The sequence below is a fragment of the Eurosta solidaginis genome, chromosome 5 (genome assembly GCF_040869045.1).
Source record: "Eurosta solidaginis isolate ZX-2024a chromosome 5, ASM4086904v1, whole genome shotgun sequence".
Lineage (NCBI taxonomy): Eukaryota > Metazoa > Arthropoda > Insecta > Diptera > Tephritidae > Eurosta > Eurosta solidaginis.
The window spans coordinates 40383292-40405377 of record NC_090323.1 but is presented as its reverse complement, the minus strand read 5'-3'; the positions used below and the strand labels follow the sequence as shown (position 1 = coordinate 40405377).

The 22086-nt window shown below is 37.9% G+C and overlaps 1 protein-coding gene across 2 annotated transcripts in view; it reads right to left on the bottom strand.

Moving 5' to 3' along the window:
- Positions 1-10947: 10947 nt before the first annotated feature.
- LOC137253686 (uncharacterized) overlaps positions 10948-22086 on the bottom strand; it is a 79448-nt gene continuing 68309 nt past the window's right edge. The window contains exons 5-6 of one of the 2 annotated variants that reach the window (XM_067791057.1): positions 13626-13706; positions 10948-13556 (exon numbers count right to left, since the gene is read on the bottom strand). In XM_067791057.1, coding sequence (XP_067647158.1) covers positions 11815-13556; positions 13626-13706 — 1823 coding nt within the window. In that variant the 3' untranslated portion in view covers positions 10948-11814. The remainder of the gene's footprint in view (positions 13557-13625; positions 13707-22086) is intronic. The other variant, XM_067791058.1, reaches the window with a different exon arrangement.

The following is a 22086-nucleotide window of genomic DNA, read 5'->3' as shown; positions in this document are numbered from 1 at the left end:
AGAAAAGTAATATTTGATATGTTACATGGGATTTCACATCCTGGTAGTAGAGCTACACGTCGTTTGATAGTTAAGAAATATGTTTGGCCAAAAATGAATAAAGACATCAATACTTGGTCCAAAGAATGTATAAGTTGTCAAAAATCGAAAGTACATCGTCATACAAAATCTCAAGTTGTGAAAATTCCAATTCCAAAAGCTAGATTTGAACACATTCACTTAGATATTGTCGGACCCTTGCCTGTTTCAAAGGGATATCGTTACATATTAACTATAATTGATAGATTTACACGTTGGCCAGAGGCCTTCGCGCTAAGAGATATTTCTGCAGTTACCGTTGTAAATAAATTTTTTAAGGAATATATTTCACGTTTTGGGTTCCATTGGAAATAACAACGGATCAGGGATCTCAGTTTACTTCAAACTTGTTTTCAGAATTAATGAAACTTCTTAGAAGTCATCAAATAACGACTTCTTCCTATCATCCCCAAGCTAATGGAATGATAGAACGTTTCCATAGACAGCTTAATCTTCAATAATGGCTAGGAATGGGTCCAGAGATTGGTATGAAGAGTTACCAATAGTGCTTATGGGTTTGCGATCGATTTTTAAGGAAGATATTTCGGCAACACCAGCTGAAATGGTTTATGGCCAAAATTTAAGATTACCTGGTGAATTATTTGTTTCAACTACAGAGAATGTAACTTCAGCGGATGTTTTAAGTAGTTTGCGTGAACATTTTAAAAATTTTAAATCAAATTTGGAACATCATCAAAATTCTAGCGGTATTTTTGTTCCAAAAGATTTAAAAGATTGTCATTTTGGTTTGCTAAAATGAGCATTTGTGGCCATTTGTTCCCGACGCGTTTCGACGTTACCTTACGTCTTCTTCTTTGGGGATCTATTTAATGTTAAGTATATAAAATTAAATACATTAAACTTTATTTTAGGCTATCTAACAATAAACATAAAACTGACACATCACTTAACACTTATTTAGCTACTTGCATTAATATTCACATTAATAATTTTGTTTTTGTACGTGTAATAACAAACATTCCTTGCAGCATCCGTATGAGGGTCCTTATAGAATTATTGAAAAAGATATTAAAAACTTTAAAATTGAGATAAATAATGAAATTAAATCTATTCCTATTGATCGTTTAAAACCAGCAATGATTGATAAAATACAGATACCTAACACAAAAACAAAAAAGAAAGTTACTTTTAATTTATTTAACGTTAAATCTCCGGAAGGGGGAGTATTGTAGGGTTATATTTATATTCAACTTTAAATGTATCTACTTTAAATAAATTGAATTTTTGGTTCTTGTTAATTTTTTATATTTCAATTTTGAAATTATTGTTTCAAAAATTTTCATTCTGGTATAAATTTTTAAAACGAATTGTTAGCATACATTTAGGAGTGATTATAATAAAGGTATTTTATACAAATAAAACAGTGTGTGTATAATTTAATAGTGGTATATTTATCGGCTACCACACTGCTTATAAAACGAAAATAAATATATATATAAAAGCAATCCGAAATGGAAAGCGATCCTCCTGGAGGGATTTCTGCGGCAGGATTGAATCTACATCCGCGGCCTCCCGGGTAAGGAAGGTGCTATCGAAATCTCCAACTCAGCTAAGTTACGTCCAAAAGCCGGATGGGCACTGGACGGACTCCAGCGCTGAAACCATAAACTTGCTAATGGATACACACTTCCCAGCAAGTGCGGGCGTGTCTTCAAGTATTATCAGCGGAGAGTCACCTAATGATCAGCTAATAAGCGAAATCACAGATGATAAAAGGATAGATTGGGCTTTACAGACCTTCAAGCCCTATAAATCGCCGGGCCGGATGGAATTTTTCCAGCTCAGCTACAGTATACTGCCGAACTTATAAGGCCCTGGATAAAAGGAATGTTTATAGGTTGTCTTAGGCTCAATTACGTACCAGTATCGTGGAGGGAAGTCAAAGTGGTCTTTATCTCCAAGGCAGGGAAACCCTCCCACTCTAAACCAAATGATTATAGGCCTATAAGCTTATCTTCTTTTCTGCTTAAAGCACTCGAAAGACTCCTAGAGGACTACATCAGGAGGAGGATTGAGCCGTCGCTTCTTTCGCAGGCTCAATATGCCTATACTAAGGGCAGGTCAACTGACACGTCCTTGCACTCACAGGTATCCGTTATCGAAAGGTCACTAGATCTCAAGGAATACACATTGGTGGCATTTCTAGATATAGCGAGTGCCTTCAACAACGTTCTCCCGGAGGCCATCACCTCGGCGCTGACCGATCTGGGGGTGGACGCGTGCCGGGTGGACTTTATATACAATCAGCTTACGCGTAGCCAGATTAAAACTGAGTCAGGTGGATGAGTAATCCGCAGACCGGTCGGCAGAGGCACTCCGCAGGAAGGTGTTCTCTCTCCGCTACTTTGGGTGGTTAGCGTCAACCAACTACTACGCCTCATGGAATCAGAAGGTCACCAAGTGATCGCGTATGCAGATGACATCTGCGTCACCATGCGGGGGAAATTTCCGCAAACTCTTTGCAACCTAATGGAAGGGGCATTATCCAAAATTTCGCACTGGGCCACAGCCACATGTTTGGAAGTCAACCCGGATAAAACCGAGCTTGTCCTCTTCACGAGGAGGTACAAAGTACCAAATCTAACAACGCCAATAATTGGGGGTACGTTTTTAGCGTTTAGCGATCAAGTCAAGTATTTGGGAGTCATTCTAGATAGGAAGCTATTATGGAGTGACCATATAGTGGAGCGATGCAAGAACGCAGCAGCAGCGCTGTTTACCTGCAAGAGGGCAATTGGCACCTCCTGGAGATTCTCCCCTAAGGTGGCCTACTGGATTTATACAGCCATTGTGCGCCCGATTCTTCTTTATGGTGCCTTAGTCTGGTGGCCTGCACTAGCTAAAACTACCTATCTTAAAATGCTTCAAAAGGGCAACGGAGTTCGGAGCTCTGCTTCACCGGGGCTCTCGGCTCCACTCCATCTGAAGCAATAAACACAATGCTATACCTTCCACCTCTTGACCTGGTGGCGAAGGAAACAGCGGTCATCGCCGCTCTACGCATAAGGGAAACAGGTCTCTGGTCAAATGGATCTAGTAGACACGCAACAATCCTGGGCACGAACGCCCCAGTCCCAATACCGGTGCGCTCTGACTACTGCACGCCAAAGAACGTCTTCGTTAAAAACTATAGTATATATATACCGGCCACCGTGTTGTGATAGTAGCGTGCTCCGCCTATCACACCGTATGCCCTGGGTTCAACTCCCGGCAAAGCAACATCAAAATTTTAGAAATAAGGTTTTTCAATTAGAAGAAAATTTTTCTAAGCGGGGTCGCCCCTCGGCAGTGACTGGCAAGCGCTCAGAGTATATTTTTGGCATGAAAAGCTCTCAGTGAAAACTCATCTGCCTTGCAGCTGCCGTTCGGAGTCGGCATAAAACATGTAGGTCCCGTCCGGCCAATTTGTAGGAAAAATCAAGAGGAGCACGACGCAAATTGGAAGAGAAGCTCGGCCTTAGATCTCTTCGGAGGTTATCGCGCCTTACATTTATTTATATACATACCATCGCGACAGGACTGGTATGCCAGACAACATACGGTACCGGGTGCCATTAACATATTCACGGATGGTTCTAAGCTTGACGGGAAGGTGGGAGCAGGCCTCTTTTCACCGGATCTGGGTCTAGAGGTCTCTTTTCGCCTACCAGATCACTGTAGTGTTTACCAAGCGGAAATGCTGGCAATACACAGGGCTGTGAACCATCTCGGGTCTATGCCTAAGGATGGTAAACGGGTGTTTATTTTCTCAGACAGCCAGGCCTCATTGAAGGCCCTGCACTCATTCGTCGACAACGCAAAGTCGGCCACTGAATGCCGCAGATCTCTTAACGAGATGGCTCAGCACTTAAGTATCAGCCTTATATGGGTACCTGGGCACAGGGATATTGAAGGCAAGTGCAGAGCAGACGAGCTGGCCAGAAGAGGCACCACCGACCATATCCTTCCGGGAAATGATTCGGTAGGTATACCCATGGCCACTTTCAGGCTTCGTGTGAACACAAGCTCTATAAGAATTGCAAATGGACTATTGTCAGCCATATCATCGTGTGAGACATCCAGGCAAACCTGGCCCTCATATGATAAGGGGCGCACAGGAGCGCTTCTGATTTTAAACAAATCAGTTCTATCGTCTCTGATAAGGGTTCTAACAGGGCATTGTTTAGTAGGCACGCATGGTGCTAGAATGGGGGCAACGACCTTCGACTATTGTCGCAGCTGCAGATGTACAGAAGAGGAGGAGAGTGTCCAGCCTTTCTCTGTCATTGTCCAGCGCTTAGTAGGCGTAGGTTGGCCATCCTTGGTAAACCTTTTCTACATGACCTCGCTGAGGACTCTAGCTATGAAGTAAAGGCTCTAGCAAAGTTTATAATTTCCATGAGGTGGTTTGACCCGCTTTAGGCAGGGTAGGGGTCCTCTTTGAGACCGTATAGGGTATTACAATGGGCCCATTGGTAGCCTAAGTAGTGAGCTGTTACCATAGTGTCCAGCTCAGCCCTTGCAACCTAACCTAACCTAAACATCCCTGTCATGACTTTGAAATAAACATCAATTTCTTAAAGTTAATGAACACAAAAATATTTATGAATATGACAATAATAACAATTCATCTTCTGAGGACGAAATCATAGAATTTGAAGCCTAAGGCCCTTTATATATATCTCGTCCCAACATAAACATGAATATCGCACACGTGTATTTTAAAGGCGATTCGTACACCCGTAGGACGTTAAAAATTTAATAAAAAAAATTGGAAAAAATGTAAATTAATTTTCATCGGCCGACATTTTAGCACGTCGTATTTTTGACGAACCTACAATAATCGTGCCGTCATCGTAGCAGTGTGAAAAATACTGCTTACTTTTTAACAATACCCTATCGCCAAATGTCAAAACAAGAGTTGAAAAAGTTGAAAAATATACATACATAAACTTTTAGTTCTTTTTGTAACAGATTTTGGATTTTCTTTCTTTTTTCTAGATTCTAGCCCCTAAGAAATGTTTCTTCTGGCAACACTGGGCACTGTTGTTGTTATAGCAATGCTCGCCCCACCTAATAGCCGTGACCGATCACAAATTGTCATCAATATCCTCTAACGGGAGTCCAAGGAAACTTGCCGTTTCAACAGGGGTGGACCATAAGGAAAGGGGTGTTAGAGGCGTTGGTTCCACATTACAATTGAAGAGATGGTTGGTGTCATGTGGGGACACATTGCAAGCGGGGCATACATTTTGTATGTCGGGGTTGATTCTGGATAGGTAAGAGTTTAACCTGTTACAGTATCCAGAACGAAGTTGAGCAAGAGTGACACGCGTTTCCCTGGGGAGTATGCGTTCCTCTTCCGCAAGTTTTGGATAATTTTCGTTAAGCACTGGATTCACCGGGCAATTCACGGCATAAAGGTCCGACGCCTGTTTATGGAGTTCACCAAGGACCTGCTTGTGTTTTTCCACTTCATACGGCTGGGTTCTCAGGTGCCGTATTTCCTCAAAATGCTTACGGAGATGACTCCTTAAGTCCCTAGGCGGTGCTGGTTCATCAATCAGATGTCTGTTGGGATGCCCAGGTTTCTGGGTATTCAACAGGAACTGTTTGGTCAGCATCTCATTTCTCTCCCTGATGGGGAGTATTCTCGCCTCATTATTTTGGCAGGCCTGTAGTTTCTTCCAGTGGGTGATTTTTAGGCTTGGCGACCATATGGGTGACGCGTAGCACGTAATCGGCTAGCTAATTGCTTTGTATGTAGTCATGAGCGTTTCTTTATCTTTTCCCCAAGTACTGCCAGCGAGGGATTTGAGGATTTTGTTACGGCTCTGAATTCTCGGAACAATCTTTGAACAACACTGGGCACTCGCTTAAGTTAGCATAACGGGAAAATCTGGGTTGCTATTGTTCTTTAGGTTGAAAACGATCAATTAGGGTTCTGTGCAGGGACGTAAAAGATTGAAACAGGGTTTATGTAGTCACAAAAGTGTTACACAGCATTTTAATTTCTTTTTCATGCGAAAATTGTTCAGTTCAGAGTTATTGATTTTCATTGAAAATTTAATTTATTACGTGAGGTTACTCCTCTCAGTGTGTAAAAAGCGTAGAAAACGTAGTTTTTTTAATTATTGTGAAAAACTTTTTAAACACAACAAAGAATATCGGTAAAATATTTTCTATGATTTCTAAATTTCTGTACCTAAGTTCATTATATTTGTATGATACAATAATCTGGTAAATGAAAAAACAGCAATGTTACACGTGTGGCGCTTTATATTTTGTTAGGTTTTCTAGACTTTTTTTGACTCTAATTTAAATAAATTTTGCTATATCCGTATGTTTCCGCATTGTTGGTGGCTATTATTTATATTTCCGTGGATATATATGCAACTATTTCAACTGTAAATACTACAAAGTTTTATTAAACTATCAAATGCAACTCAGCGTAAAGTACTCGTACGTACCAAAAATGCAAATATAGACCTGAGATTTGCATCAGGTGAGCGAGGCTGTTTGTAATTTTGACGTTTATCGATTAGTTGACACACTTGGTATTGTACACTATGAATGAGAATGGCAAATATGAACATGTATGAAATGGAATGTCAAAACGTATATGCACATGGTTGTATTTATATGCACAAAAATGCTTTAAAAACGCATGAAATTCTTAAAATTGAAAAAAATGAAAAGTTTAATATAAATAATAGCCGTGTTTTTTAACACGCGTATATCCGTTTACGCTTAAACTTTATATTAGCCGTGTTTTTTAACACAAGTATATCCGTTTACGCTTAAACTTTATATTGACTGCTAAGCGACAAACTATAAATACACCTCTGAAATTGCTGCGCATAAATTTTGTCCTACTAAATTTCAATACGCATTATACTCAGATGTAACTGAAATATGTGTCTTTGTTTCACCCTCTACACTAATTCTATGTATTCTATGTGTGTCCACAATACTTGGTAAGATTTACAATAGCCGTGTTTTTTAACACGCGCGTATACGTTTCGTTTGCGCGTGTAAAAAAACGCCTATCTTCGCTTAGATAATGCTTAGGAGACCCATCTAGCGGCTGTGGTTAAACAACTAGCTTCAGCAACAGGGTGTACCGAAAAGCGGAGACGCAACGCTCTGATGGCCATAGGGTATAACATATAGCTGAATCAGTTGCGATGAATTGTGGACACATATAGAATACATAGAATTAGTGTAGAGGGTGAAACAAAGACACATATTTCAGTTACACCTGAGTATAATGCGTATTGAATTTTAGTAGGACAAAATTTATGAGCGGCAATTTCAGAGGTGTATTTAAAGTTTGTCGCTCAGCATTCCATATCAAGTTTAAGCGTAAACGGATATACGCGTGTTAAAAAACACGGCTAATACATTCAAGTCTCTTTTCCGCAGAACACTTTTATGCATAAAATTTAAAAAATTTTTTTCTTTCAAATATCTTTTGGCATCAGTGAAATCTTTCAGGTTATTGATGCCGAAGTAAAAACTTGTCTTTTGACACCTCTGCCGACATTTTTGGTCGGTTATAAGCATCGACCGACCACTGTCCTATAATATTACGAGCAAAATTTATGCGTTAAAAATAAATTTATATGCTGCAAACGTTTCAAAATTTAACAAGTAAGGAAGGCTATGTTGGTGTGTAATTGAACATTACATACTCAGCTGCCAAATTACAGCTTGCTCAATATATTTTTTTCGGTCGGGTCCTGGTCCACTTCCCAGAAAAAAATTTCTCTAAATATTATGCTTGCTGGCAACGGACAAAAAATGCTGCTGGTAACCATGGCGGAACGATACAAAGTGGCAGCATGGTGACATACCTGCAAACATAAATACAATTTCCATGTACTTTGTTTTTGTAAATTCGATGGTCAAAATCGTACTGCGTCGGAAGTTGATGTATCAAATCAAAAAATGTATAATCAGCTGTTCCATGCTGCCACCTTGTATCGTTCCGCCATGCTGGTGACCATAGCAACGGGCGATCGGCGCACAGTGTAACTTTTTTCACTTTTAGGATGCCAAAAGTCCAAAAAACAATGTTCTCCAATCTCAAAAATGTTTTGACATGCAACAGATTAATAACCAACTGTTAAGAAAATGTATACACAGCAAAGTAAAAAACCCACGATCACCATGATAAGCATTATGAAACTTTGATAATTGAAACAAGTGTAAAAATCATTTCACAGTCCAAAATTGTTGACCAATTTTGTGGCCACGTGGTGGATTTTTCGATAACTGACTTCAAACTATTTTAGTTAACATACTTGGGTAATTTATAACAGTATTGGTAAGTTTGAACCACGTAGGCATTTTTTTTTTAATTTTATTTTATTTTTTTCTTTTAGACAGCCACTAAAAGTTTGGTAAGCTTGAAAATTTTTCGTTTTCAATAGAATAAAACTTGCCTGATTCCGTCCAATTCCATTGAACGAATACATACACATTAAGGGAATTTCATATATTTTCAGATAAAAAAACAAACCATTGCGAAATTTTGCGTTTTTCTTTGTAATCGCCAACTAAAGGTCTCTATGCCCTCGCTCGCGTATGAAGCGCAGTGACCTAACAATGGAATGTCCTCAATTCAAGTCTACAATACTAGATCCCAAAAAAGGCAGTTATACGTCAAATGGTAAAAACCAGAAAAAGGAAACTTGTGCACTGAATAGCCTTCATTGTTTGTCATATGAGTTTTCCCATAGTTAACGAGTTGTGCATTTATCCCATAAACTTGTTATGTATGCACGCCTACCTGAGGGTCGTCTATTATGGGTGATACTTCTAAGCAATTGAGTGCTTCCGAAATATACATATGTATGTATACATCACATAAACGTCTACCTAACGCTCTGTCGGCATATACATCATCGCAAAAGTGCTACATATGTGGGGCTTCTATAAAAGATATGAACAATATGCGAGCCCTGTCAGAGCGAAATGTTGAAAAAAGCATGCTTGCTTTCGGAATTTCCCCTTTACATTCTTAGATACGATGCATGGAATGTATGCTACACATCGCTTATCGAATGGAAATGAAGACCTGGTGTGTGCAGGGCAAAGAAAATAAGGAAAAGATGAAATCAGGAAAGAAGTTGGTCTTTTGATTGATATGCCAAAGCAAAAAACCTACAACACAAATGATGACAACACTGCGAGAAGATTCTTTGGAGATCCTGAAATAACATCCGACATAACCGGCATAAACATCAATCTTTTGGTTTCATACAATACTTTCATGCATAGGATGTGGGTTTCAAATAAATTCTGAAGCTTTTGACCACTATATGACAGAGACAAGGGTAATATATTTATCGGAATATGCTTGGTACAATACACCAGTGAGCGTACATAAAATTCTGTTTCATGGAAAGAGTATAATCGTGTCTGCTAGTCTTCCTATTGGTCAACTTTCGGAAGAAACTCAAGAGTCCAGAAACAAAGATGCACGACATTATCGTGAACTTTTCACCACAAAAAAGTCAAGAATTTGTGGTAAATTGGATTTGCTCCACAGATTGCTGATATCGTCAGACCCGTTCATAAAGAGTTTGCGAAAAAAAACCCCTAGGTCAAAGCGGCGAGCATTAACGAGTAAAGTTATTGGCTTATTATCTGAACCAGAGCATGTCGACGATATTGACTCCGACTAACTTTATACCAGTTAAAATATCACTTTTTATTTATAAGTATGTATTTCGATTCAGTTTTTACAAATATACATACTTATGTACCTATGTTGTTTGACTTTGAAAATACAATTTTTTAAATATTAATCAAAAGCTTCTAAGCTAAAGTTAAGAAATATAAACAATTTTTATTTATATTGGCACTGGAAAATGCGTTTAAAGTAGAAAATATGATTATGTGAAATTTCACCTTATATGAGGGCGAGGAGAAAAAGTGGGCCGATCACGCCCATTTTTATTCTCAAATCAGATTTAGGTATCTGCAACCACACTGAAAAAATTTCAAATGAATTGCTCCATTGGTTTGGCTGTTATTAATTTTGGCATCCTAAAAGTGAAAAAAAGTTACACTAAGCGGCGGTAGTTGTGCTCACACTTACTTGTTGTCGGCTTCGCGTTGATGGAAATCAAAATTTTTTGATTTTTTCGCTTGACAGCTGGTATATTTGCGTGGCCAACGTGATTGATATGCATTAGTGTGTTAGTTTTGTGAGAACGTGAAATGAGCAAGTTCGCAGAAGAAAAAGATTTTACGTTGCGGTTTATCGAAACCTACGAATGCAAAGGTCGGATGGAAAAAAAATTGCCAAAAATCAGGTAATTTTCTTAGTGGCTTAAGATTAGCATCTTATTGTATTAAAATTGACTAAGCTACAAAACTGCATACCTACTCTAAAAAATTCTTAGAAAAAAGTTCAAAATTTTTTTTAAAAAATCGTCATCCGATGACATGTATACCTCTGCACGCTACGAATTTTCAATACAAATGGCGCTTGATGCTTTCTTCTTGTGTGGTGGCCGAGCACGCGACAATCACCCGATATGCACACAACTACCGTTGCTATGCAAATTTGTGCGTTTCCCGGCAGCTTAAGCAAAAAGTTACCTATGGACCAAATTTCAACAAAATCACCAAACAAGTAAGCCTTCGCCATTCAAACTAAATAATACACAATTCGAGCTTCTCCAAGTATTTAATTTTTTTGCGTTTGATAACGTTCATCTTAATGTCGAATACTGCACAAAAGAATTATGTTGATGCACACTCTGATCCTTATAATATAGTAATTGAGGGCAGCTAATTATTATATTATTATTATTTTATTTATTTATTTACCAGGGGAAAAGAAGCGCCAATGCCTTCTTTACCAAAGATAAGGAGCACTAGTAAGAACACCTTCGGCTCGCTTTTATTTATGTTTTTTTTTTTTTTTTGTATACATTTGGTAGGAGTTAATTAGATTCACTTATAGATAATTAACACTATATTAATTTCTTAAGACTCGTTTATCTATGGAATTTATTAATTTTATCTATGGATGCAACATCTGGAGTTTTAACAATCTAGTAGGGCTCATTTTGTCGAATAGGTTTGCCCGGTTGCAGAGAAATGTTGACATCTGTCGAGAATATGGATCACAGTTTGCTTTCGTGTTACAGAAAGGGGCACTGTGTTTTGAACATACCTTTGAAAATTTGCTCATGTGAAATAATCGTGTGCCCTATGCGTAGTCGGATGAATGTTTTCAATTTGTTACAGCTGACTTCGAAAGGTCTTCCGTTAGTGTTTATGTTTGCGCAGTGATGTGTTTTTCAAGTTTTCCGGGTTTGTGTTTTGCAACTCGATTGTGCCAGCCTGACAATGTCTAATTTTGAGATTATGTTTTGTACCATGAGTGGCTCGTGTTTTTCCAGTTTTCCGATTTTGTGTTTTGCAACTCGATTGTGCCAGCCTGACGATATCTAATTTTGAGATTATGTTTTCTACCTGAGTGCCTCCTTAGCTGCTAATTTTACTCTTTGGTCTGCGACTTCATTTCCAGGTATTGATACGTGGTTTAGACCCATATAATCTTTATGAGGTTATTTCCTTCTAAAAATGTTTTACGTATTGATAATACCAAATAAATTAGCTAAGTTGCGATTGGCATTTGGAATGGATACAAGTTTCTGAAAACCGTAATGTGAGCTTGCATAGTTTCCATAATTCAAGTTATTTCCAACGTCTTTATTCGTCATCACTCCCTTCGCTTGCCAATTCATACTCTTTGGCATTTGCATCCTTTTGCAGGTTTTCATAGAACTGACGATGTTCGGGACCAATAAATTCCATCAATTTCATTAAATCACTGAATTTTGCATCGGTAATTGGCCTTCCTAAGGGAAACAGTAATGGAGTCGAAGCCAATTTGAGTGCATCGTCGGAAACATTATTCCTATTTATCTCAATTTTTTTCATTACTTTAAAATCGTCGAAAGCAAAAATAGTCATCGGATGCCCACGGTGGCTTTGAATTTTTCTGATTTTTTCATTATTTAGGTCTTTTTTGACGTTTATTATCAATTTGTTTAGTTCTTCGGCAGATACAAAATCGTTCATTTCCATTTTTATTACGGTAAATTGCGGATGTGTCTGTTTTGCATTTCTTATAATATCAATCCACTTATCAGGCGTTTCAATACACTGGTATCTTTGAGATATTCGCTCTATTATTCCGAATTGTTTGTCACACATATTGTAACAGTGTCCAGAGAAGAAAAATTTTTGCTCAATTAAATCAATGTCACTATTCGCCAAAAAATGTTTGATTAAAAGCGTTATTTTTAGGCTTCGATTGAGACCACCACACGAATTGGAATATAATATAATATGTTTCACATCTCTCGATAAATGCATTCGGAAATGTTTTATAAGGCATGATGCGATTTCTTCGGCGCCACGACACGCTATGTTCTCGGACCAGACGTACATGTAAGCTTTATCATGCCCATCAGCTCCATTGACTATGCACAGGTTGTAAGTCCAAAGCTGGTGCTTGTCAAATGCAATGTTGCTTGAAAAGGACGGAGTTTCTAACGATTTCTGTAAACCAAAAACTAAAACCACCGTATTATCTTCAAGTTTTGATTTCTCGATATCTTCCGAAAACTCTTTCCGAATTTGTTGTGGAAGTTGATTGTGCAGCTTTTGATTTTCCTCAATACTGTTTCTTTCATTTGCAGTTAAATTCTCCTTTTTTAACATTAGATGAAACCTATTGCAAGTCATACATTTACCTGAACAAGAGTCTTTAAATGTCAAATTAAATTCATTTTTTAATATTCCAGAAATAAAATGTTTGGAAACAGGTTTTTGTTCTTCTGGTTGTCTGGAAGATGTTTCTATTTTCCATCTACGTGAATATTCGTTGTAAATTTTAATTAAACTCAATCCATCCTTAAGGTATTTCTTTTTGGTGGAAGACCGCCCAAAGCGTGACTCATAAGAGGGGAGCGATTTTATAAAATTTCTGACAAAATTTACTTTTTCATCGCTTGGCTTCAACCTAGGGCCGCGCTCTGGTTTATAGTACTTTTTAAAAGGGTCCTTTAGCCATTTATAAAAAGACCCTTCTATGATTTGATAAAGATTTATGATAAAATTGCGACATATTTCGTGAGAAATACCAAAGTTATCAGTTAAATGATACTTATAGGAACGATCAAAGTTGCTGTGTTTATTCTGTGTATGTCTCTTAGCTGTTGATGATATCATCAAAATTCGTTCTTTAAGGTTTGCATTGTTATATGTTTGGAATAACTCTTCTTGTCGTTGAGGTGTTATCTTGCTGCTACATTTAAATCTGCAGTGACATGAAACTTGCTTAAAGCTTTTTTTATTTGCCATCTTTACTTCGGTAGCTCCTTTTTGCACGTTTTTAAGGTTTTTATCCACTCGGGGGGGCGTATATGCTTCTTCGTCCGATAAAGCTAAAAATATATTATATACCATGTAATGGATGCAAATATTTGTTTTGTTGATTCAATTAAGTCAAATACCTTGAGAATTTGTAGAACTGTTAGTTGTATTTGATGAAATTTTAGCATCAAGTTCTCCATCATCTGAAAAATTATTCAATTCTTTATCAAACAATTTTGAAATACTTTATCATTATTTTTTAAAAAAGGCGCTCAACTTTACGACTTTTACATTCTCCCAATAAAGTTCTTTAATAATCTCTTCCCTTCGTGATAACTGACGACCAAATCATTCTCCAACTGTTTTCTTAAACGCAACAGGGACATTCTTTTACCCTACTGCCACCGGTGCGTGAAATCGGACAAACCCATATACACGAAACAGCATTGCTACAACAACATATAGACACATAGCATAAGCTTAATAAGGGGTAAGACCGTTATTTACTTAAAAGAAAGTTAAACTTACAGCTGAATTCATTAAGCCGTCTCTGGTTACCATCAGAGACGTTTTAAGATGAAAATATGTTTTGAGACAACAAAAACGGTCACTAATTTGTGAGCTGGGCAGATCACAAATATAAAAATTACAGCAAAGTATGAAAATTATTTGCCAAAACCGCTTTATAGATACTTATTTCATTTAAAAAATTTTAAATCGACAAAGAAAAGGTTAAAAAAAATTGTAAAAATCGATTTCAATGTGCCGCCGCTGAGTTTCGAAAAACTTGCCCTTTTCGAGGGGCACGCCAGGGACGACGATGACCAAACGTCAAGAAAGTGAAGAAGTATGCGGCCAACAAAATCCAGCACTACAGCGGGCATTGCACCACCAAGGCAGATAGCGGAGAAAAGCAACACCGCGGTATGTTGTGTTGTTGTTGTATAAACGATAAAGACACTCCCCGAAGGCTTTGAGGAGTATTATCGATTTTGATGGTCCTTTGCCGGATATAGATCCGCTACGTTCCGGTAACAAAGCACCATTAAGGTACTAGCCGAACCATCTCGGGAACGATTAATATGACCACACTAAACCTTGTAGGCCATCCCACCCTCCTCACTCCCTAGTTCCATGAGGAACTTGGGGTCGCCAGAGCTTCGCCTGCTAAATACGAGTATGATACATTCATATTTGTAACTGGATTCCCCTATCGTAGATGAGGTTGCCAATTGCGGAAGCTTTGAAGCTATAAAGCTTTGTATTGCACTTATCACCCCTTGAGTCCCCACCGCGGTGGGTCAATCACCACCGTGAAGAGAATACGGCCATCGAAACTCAACACCACAGTGGGCAAAGTACCACGAAAACGGAGAGCTGCGCCAAACCACACCAAGGTGGGTTGATCACCACTGGTTAGTTAGCTAGTTAGTTATTTTATTTATTACAGTCTTTAGACTTTAGACTTGGATTAAATCTATGAGTTCACATTTATACATTATACAGATTTTGCATAATTAGTTTTGAGTTATAAAATGTATTTCTTTTTTACCTAATAGGTACTCCTTTACAATATTCGTATAATGGCCTCTTGAACTCTTTCATATTTTTACAATCTTTTAAGTCCAGTTCATTGTATTCTCTTAATCCCTCAAAATATATACTCTTTTTATCAAATTCGGATTTTACAATTGGCAAGTGGATTTATTTTTGTTTCTTGTGTTATAGTTATGGACATCGTTGTTGTATTTTACACGATCATTTAGATAATTTGGTATGTTTCCTAATTTCATGTTGTGTATGAATTTCAAAGTATAATATAACACAAGCTGTTTTACACTAAGCCAGTTCAAGTTGTTTAGTAGCTCTTGTATGGGAGTATCAAAACGCTTCTTTAAAATAAATCGCATCACCGTATTTTGTTTATTCTGCAATGTATTTATCCTTGAATAAGCTATTGTAAATAGAATCGTTGGGCAATATATAAAATGAGGTTCAACGATAGACTTATAAACCATTATTTTATAGTATCGGCTTACGTGCTTGCACGTCCGTATCATAAAACCTATCTTCTTTGTCAAATGAAATTATGGTGAAATTACTTGAAATTGAATTGAAAAATAGGTTTTTCCACACCACCCGGAAGTTCCCCGTTGGCGCGCTACCGAAGTTAGTTTTGGGAGCTCGGTTCCCCCAGTAGGCCTAAATAACCCATATACATATATCGTACATTTACTTCAATAGTGTCATAATTCAAAAAACACGAACTTTTAGTTAAAAACGAAGAAATTTGCTAAAGGAATTTAGCCTATTTCACGCCACCCGTTTAATTTTGTATAAACACCTATATAATATGTAAGTGTGACACAAAACAAAAATTTCGAGTAGAATAGAGGATACCTTCATAAAAAATAAAATAAAAATATAAAAAAATTATGTAATGAGAAGAAAGCAGAGTTTACTAAAAAATGTTTAATTAAAGAAAATAATAAGGTACTTATATTGCGAAAAAATTAAGTGAAATGAACAAACAGTTCCATATAAAAACTCAATAAGTGCACTTAGACTTTTTCCGGGGTTTAATGTGATCATTGTGGAAATATGAAGATTCTAATGTTCGGATATTTAATGTTGGTATTTCCTATTACCCCACTTTCGAAGAAGAAGTTTAGACCCCAGTGAGGCTAAACCAGCGCGTTTGCCTAATGAAACGCAAGATGTCGTTTGGGTTTATAGATTCAAGCTCCGCAAGGCACCCAAAAGAGTGTCTGTGGAGGCATTGGTATCTGGTTTTTGACAGTGCGGGACAGTGGCACAGATAGTGCTCAACGCTTTCTATCTCCTCCTCGTCCCTACAGCTGCGGCAGAAATCATTTGTCTGCAGGCCCATATAGGCACCGTGAGTGCCCATGAGACAGTGACCTGTAAGAAGGCCCACTAGTGGGCTTATAGAGATACGGTTTAACAATATCACCGATCGCGATCTCTTTTCATCCAGCTTAGGCCAGATTTGCTTGGATATACTACATGTAGGTTCCCTCGCCCATCTGGCGTTTGCCTGATCCGTGAAAAGAGATCGCAGGTGGTATTTGCAAGTGTTTAGAGGAGGGCTGGCCCAACCAGCGGAGGTTGTTGTTTGCAAGTTGGTGCCTTCCCTAGCTAGCTCATCCGCGGCGCAGTTTCCAGAGATGTAACAGTGGCCAGGAACCCATATTAAGCTTAGGTTGCAATTTTCAGCTAGTTTGTTGAGGGTTTCTCTGCACTTCAATGCCACTAGTGACGAGGTGTTACTGCATTGCAGGGATTTTATGGCAGCTTGGCTGTTAGAGAAAATTGAAATAGAATTGGTAACCTGCAGGTTAGTAAGATAGCGGGCTGCTTCCCAGATAGCTATGAGTTCAGCCTGAAGAACACTGCAGTGATCAGGTAGGCGAAAGCTCTCGCTTAGATTGAGCTTCTCCGAGAATATCCCGCTGCCGACTCTGTTGTTTAGTTTAGAGCCATCTGTAAAAACGGAGATTTCGTGTGATCCCGGCTCCACGCCGTTTGCCCACTCGTTCCTCTCTGGGATTCTTGTGGAAAATTTGTTGTCCCAGCAAGGGGGCGATGTTGTATGGTCCAATTTCAAGAAGGTTTCGGCGACTTGCTTCAGGATCCGGGTGTGACCAAACCTGCAGTCCCTCCATGGTTCGATAGCGTTGAGTCTTGCCGCGTTGCAGGAGGCACAGTATCTACCATATAGATCAGTTGGGAGAAGCAATAATATGGTTGCTTTGGTGGGAGTGGAGGGAAGGGCACCGCTGGTGAGCATTGCCGCCATCCTCTGCACTCTCGTTACTTTACTCTTGTTAGATTCGATATCGAGTGCCGTCCACCATACGGTGACGGCGTAGAAGAGTATTGGTCTCACCACTGCCGTATAGATCCAATGGACTATGCGTGGCTGGAGACCCCACCTTTTTCCGATTGCCGACTTACAAGCGTAGAGAGCAATTGTGGCTTTCCTGGATCGTTCCTCCACATTTCGCTTCCAGTCAAGCTTCCTGTCTAGAATAACTCCGAGATATTTAACCTCGGTAGAGAGTTTGATATCCTTCCCGTTTAGGGACGGGAGGGTAAATTCCGGTATACTGCGTTTGCGGGTAAAAAGCACCATCTCAGTTTTTTCACTGCTGATGCTGAGTCCGCATTCCATAGACCACGTGTTTGTTAGATTAAGAGCATTTTGCAAGAGTTCGCCAAGCACCGGAAGGTGTTTGCCGGTAACTGTCAAGGCTATGTCATCGGCATATGCAATGACTTGGCATCCGGTGGGCTGTAGTATAGATAACAGAGCGTTCACCGCCAGGTTCCATAGTAGAGGAGAAAGAACGCCCCCCTGGGGGGTTCCTCTGTTGGTGTACCTTATTACCGATGAGCTGCCCAGCTCAGAGATAATGATTCTCTTGTTTAGAAGGAGCTCGACGAATTTCACAAGAGGCTCTTCCACCCCTAGTGAACGTAGAGATTTTGTGACCGCTGCTGGGAGAACGTTGTTGAAGGCCCTTCTATGTCGAGAAAGATACCCAGCGTAAATTCTTTAAAGGCAAGACCCTTCTCTATCTTAGTAGTGATAGCATGTAGAGCTGTCTCTACGGATTTGACCTTAGAGTAGGCGTGTTGGTTGTTAGAGATTAGTACCTTATTTACCGATCGTCTAATGTAGGCGTCCAGCAATCGTTCTAGAACTTTTAGGAGGAAAGAGGTCAGACTTGTTGGTCTTAAATCCTTCGGACTGTTGCCCGATATCCCGCTTCCTTTGGGTATGAAGACTACCTTTGCCTTGGTCCATTCCGTGGGGATATAGACCAGGTTGAGGCAAGCCTTGTAGATTTTAGCTAGCAGCGGGCTTATAAGATCGCTTGCAGCTTGCAATTCAGCGGGAAATATTCCATCCGTTCCCGGAGATTTGAAGGGTTTAAAGGACTTGATTGCCCAGATAACTCCTTTTTCGCTTACAATGTGGTCCAGGGGTTGAAATGGCCCTGAGTTAGATTGCGTGTTTAAGATGTATGGTTGAGATCTGCAGCCTGGAAAGTGAGTGCTGATCAGGGTTTCGAGAATTTCCGTACTAGAAGTGGCCCATTCTCCGCTCGTTGTGCGAATGCAGCTTGGAGGTATGGGGTTTTTGGAGAGGACCTTTCGTAGGCGATTGGCCTCTGAGACTTCTTCGATGTCATTGCTGAAGTTCTTCCAAGAGTCCCTTTTGGCATTCTGGATTAACTCCTTAAAACTTCTAACTATTATAGGTAAGTGGCAACAATGGGAAACCATGTTTTAATCTTTCACCGTGTAGCGCGTACGCTTATGTAGGTTTGTGTCTTAGAGCACTTACATAATTTGTCAAAAGATGGCGCGCTTTTGTGCAAGAAAGTAAATATCCATATTTGGAGAGACTGTTGGATTTACGAAAAAGTTTTCTATTAATTATAAACAAATAGAGTAATATTTGTTAACAAAAATAGGCCTATGCACTGCGGCTGATCTATACGAATCGATTCATATCACTTTTATATGATTTTACGTATGCTAACTATGCGAAACCGCCTGTCAATTGTTTGTATGGAAATTTTGTTAGCGTATTAATATATAGATTAGCGTATTAATATATAGATAGTGGGTAATATACTGCCTATGCAATACGGCCGCTATGATGCCGGTAACCGCTTTGACCTAAAATCAAAAACGTTTTTGGGACGTTTTTTTGTTTCGTTTAATATACAACGTGAAATTTTCCGATTCAGTCAAGTTGCATTTAAATATTAACAAACCAATTTGAAATAAGAGAATATATAATAAAATAAAATAAGAACTAAAATAAATTAGCATAAAAGGCAATATAAAAAATGTTATGTTATATTTTTGTAACTTTTTTTTTTTGTTCAGTATAAGACGTACTTTATCTAAAATGAGGATTAAATCTGCAAATTCAAAAATATTTTCGGGCAAATTTGCCAATAATTTTTATAAATAAATTAGTTAGTTTCAACAAAAGTTAACTCAGTATTTGTGATTTCATGTTTTTTTGAAAACAACTAAAATAAAAAACAAAGAATCTGTTAAATAAAGACTTATGTATTTACGTTTAAGTGAAATTTGCCACAAAAAATGGGCCGGTCAAAAATTAATTCTTTTTAAGATTTTTTGGTACGCTACAAATTACTTTGCAACAATTTTTTAGGATTTTGGTAGAGACTATTATAGGTAAGCGGCAACAATGGGGAACCATATTTGTATGTAGGTGAAACATTTGTGCTTTCGAATTTTGCGAGTATACATAAAATTTGAAATTCACATTAGAAAACTTAGATAATTGTTCCCAAAGACGGCGCGCTTGTGCATAAAGGTTTAGGTCTTTGAAATTCGCATTAAAACACTTAGATAATTGTTCCCAAAGATGGCGCGCTTGCGCACGAAAATGACTTACCATATTTGTATGAATTGTTCGAATTTACAAAAAACTTTTTCTATTAATTATAAACAAATAGAGCAATATTTGTTAACAAAAATAGGGCTATGCACTGCGGCTGATCAATACGAATCGATTCATATAACTTTTATATGATTTTACGTATGCTAAGTATGCGAAACAGCCTATCAATTGATTGTATGGAAATTTTGTTAGCGTATCAATATATAGATTGTGTCTTTTTATACGTAAAGAGTGATTAAAGTTGCTTGTATTATTGTGAAATGTGTCTTTTTTGATGAAATAATTGTGAATGTACGAGTAGTAAGTTTTCTTAGAAATAGTCATAATTCAAAACTGCTATATATTTTGTTCGTAAACAAATAATTACAACAAAATTTCGTCAATTCATTTTATAATGAAGGTATCCTTCTTTGTAAAACTGGACTTCAGTATAATATTACAGACGTTTTCAAATAAACCGTTTTTCTTCTCTCCTGAACATTTACATTTTTTCAAGTTGTGACTCTTTTGTAGTTAGTGTGCGATATGTTTATACGCGCGCTTACGTCGCTTTGATATAATGCGATTACACTCGAAAACGCATGCATAAACAGTTTTTCAAATCGCTTTGAAAACACGAAGCGGTTCGACTCGGCTTCGTTTTCAAATCGGTAGTTCATATCTCCAAACGGTTAGAATGACAGTATAAACACTTTACGGAGACAAAGCGTATTGAGAATTAGCTATTTACCACAATTTCTTCACTGGAATCTATATATTAATACGCTAACAAAATTTCCATACAATCAATTGACAGGCTGTTTCGCATACTCAGCATACGTAAAATCATATAAAAGTTATATAAATCGATTCGTATTGATCAGCCGCAGTGCATAGGCCTATTTTTGTTAACAAATATTACTCTATTTGTTTATAATTAATAGAAGAAGTTTTTTGTAAATTCGAACAATTCATACAAATATCGTAAGTCATTTTCGTGCACAAGCGCGACATCTTTAGGAACAATTGTCTAAATGTTCTAATGCGAATTTCAAAGACCTAAACCTTTATGCACAAGCGCGCCGTCTTTAGGAACAATTATCTAAGCTTTCTAATGTGAATTTAAAATTTTATGTATACTCGCTACATTCGAAAGCACAAATGATTCACCTACATACAAATATGGTTCCCCATTGTTGCCGCTTACCTATAATAGTCTATACCAAAATCCTAAAAAATTGTTCCAAAATAATTTTCGACTAAACTGAGATTTTATAACAATTAGTATGCAGAAGTTGGGTAAAGGGGATAGTGACCCGTTGAACCCCTTTAATACTTTTTTTACACACGCTACTACAATTCACTAACACTAACAAAGCCCGCGCATGCGCAGAACATACATTTGCACAGTTTCAGCAAATAATGATTGACAGAAATTTTGCACATTAGGAAGATAGGAAGGTACTGATATAGAAGTGTTATATATGTATATGCGAATAAATAAGTTAATATATATACATATGTATGTATAATTAACTTCAAAAAAAGTTAAAAATTTCGGAAGATCCAGGAAGTTAAAAGAGTACAGACACAAATTGTAAATATGAACTTTTCAAGTTTAATAAATGTAATAATTAGTTTCTTACAAAAGATGTTTTTCATAAATATATACACACATATCGCATAAGTGGTATCATCGACATTCGTGCTCACTGTGAATTTCTACGTATGTATGTATGAAACGAAATCGAAGATCTAGTTCACTTGTTCAGTTGAGAACAAAACGACCCAACTCTATACATTGCGCTTGCAAGTGCGAACGACCTCAAAAATATTTCGCTTTTGCTATTTTGTTTGTTGGTCAGGTGAAGGCGGCGAGGAAAAAGAAGATTTTTTTCTCCTAATTCGAAACTTCGAAATATCAGAAAAGAAATGGAAATATGAAGTTTTGTATGGTATAGCCTCATGCGTAAAAGGAATGGCATATGTGCGTACGAAAGCCAAAAAACAATTTTCATACATTTCACACACGCGCCAATTTTTATGAGTGCCTGGGCCCTATTCGCACCAAATTGGCAATTTATACTATTTGGGCAATTTATTACGCAATTTATCATATAATAAATTCTAATAACAAATTGCCAATTTAA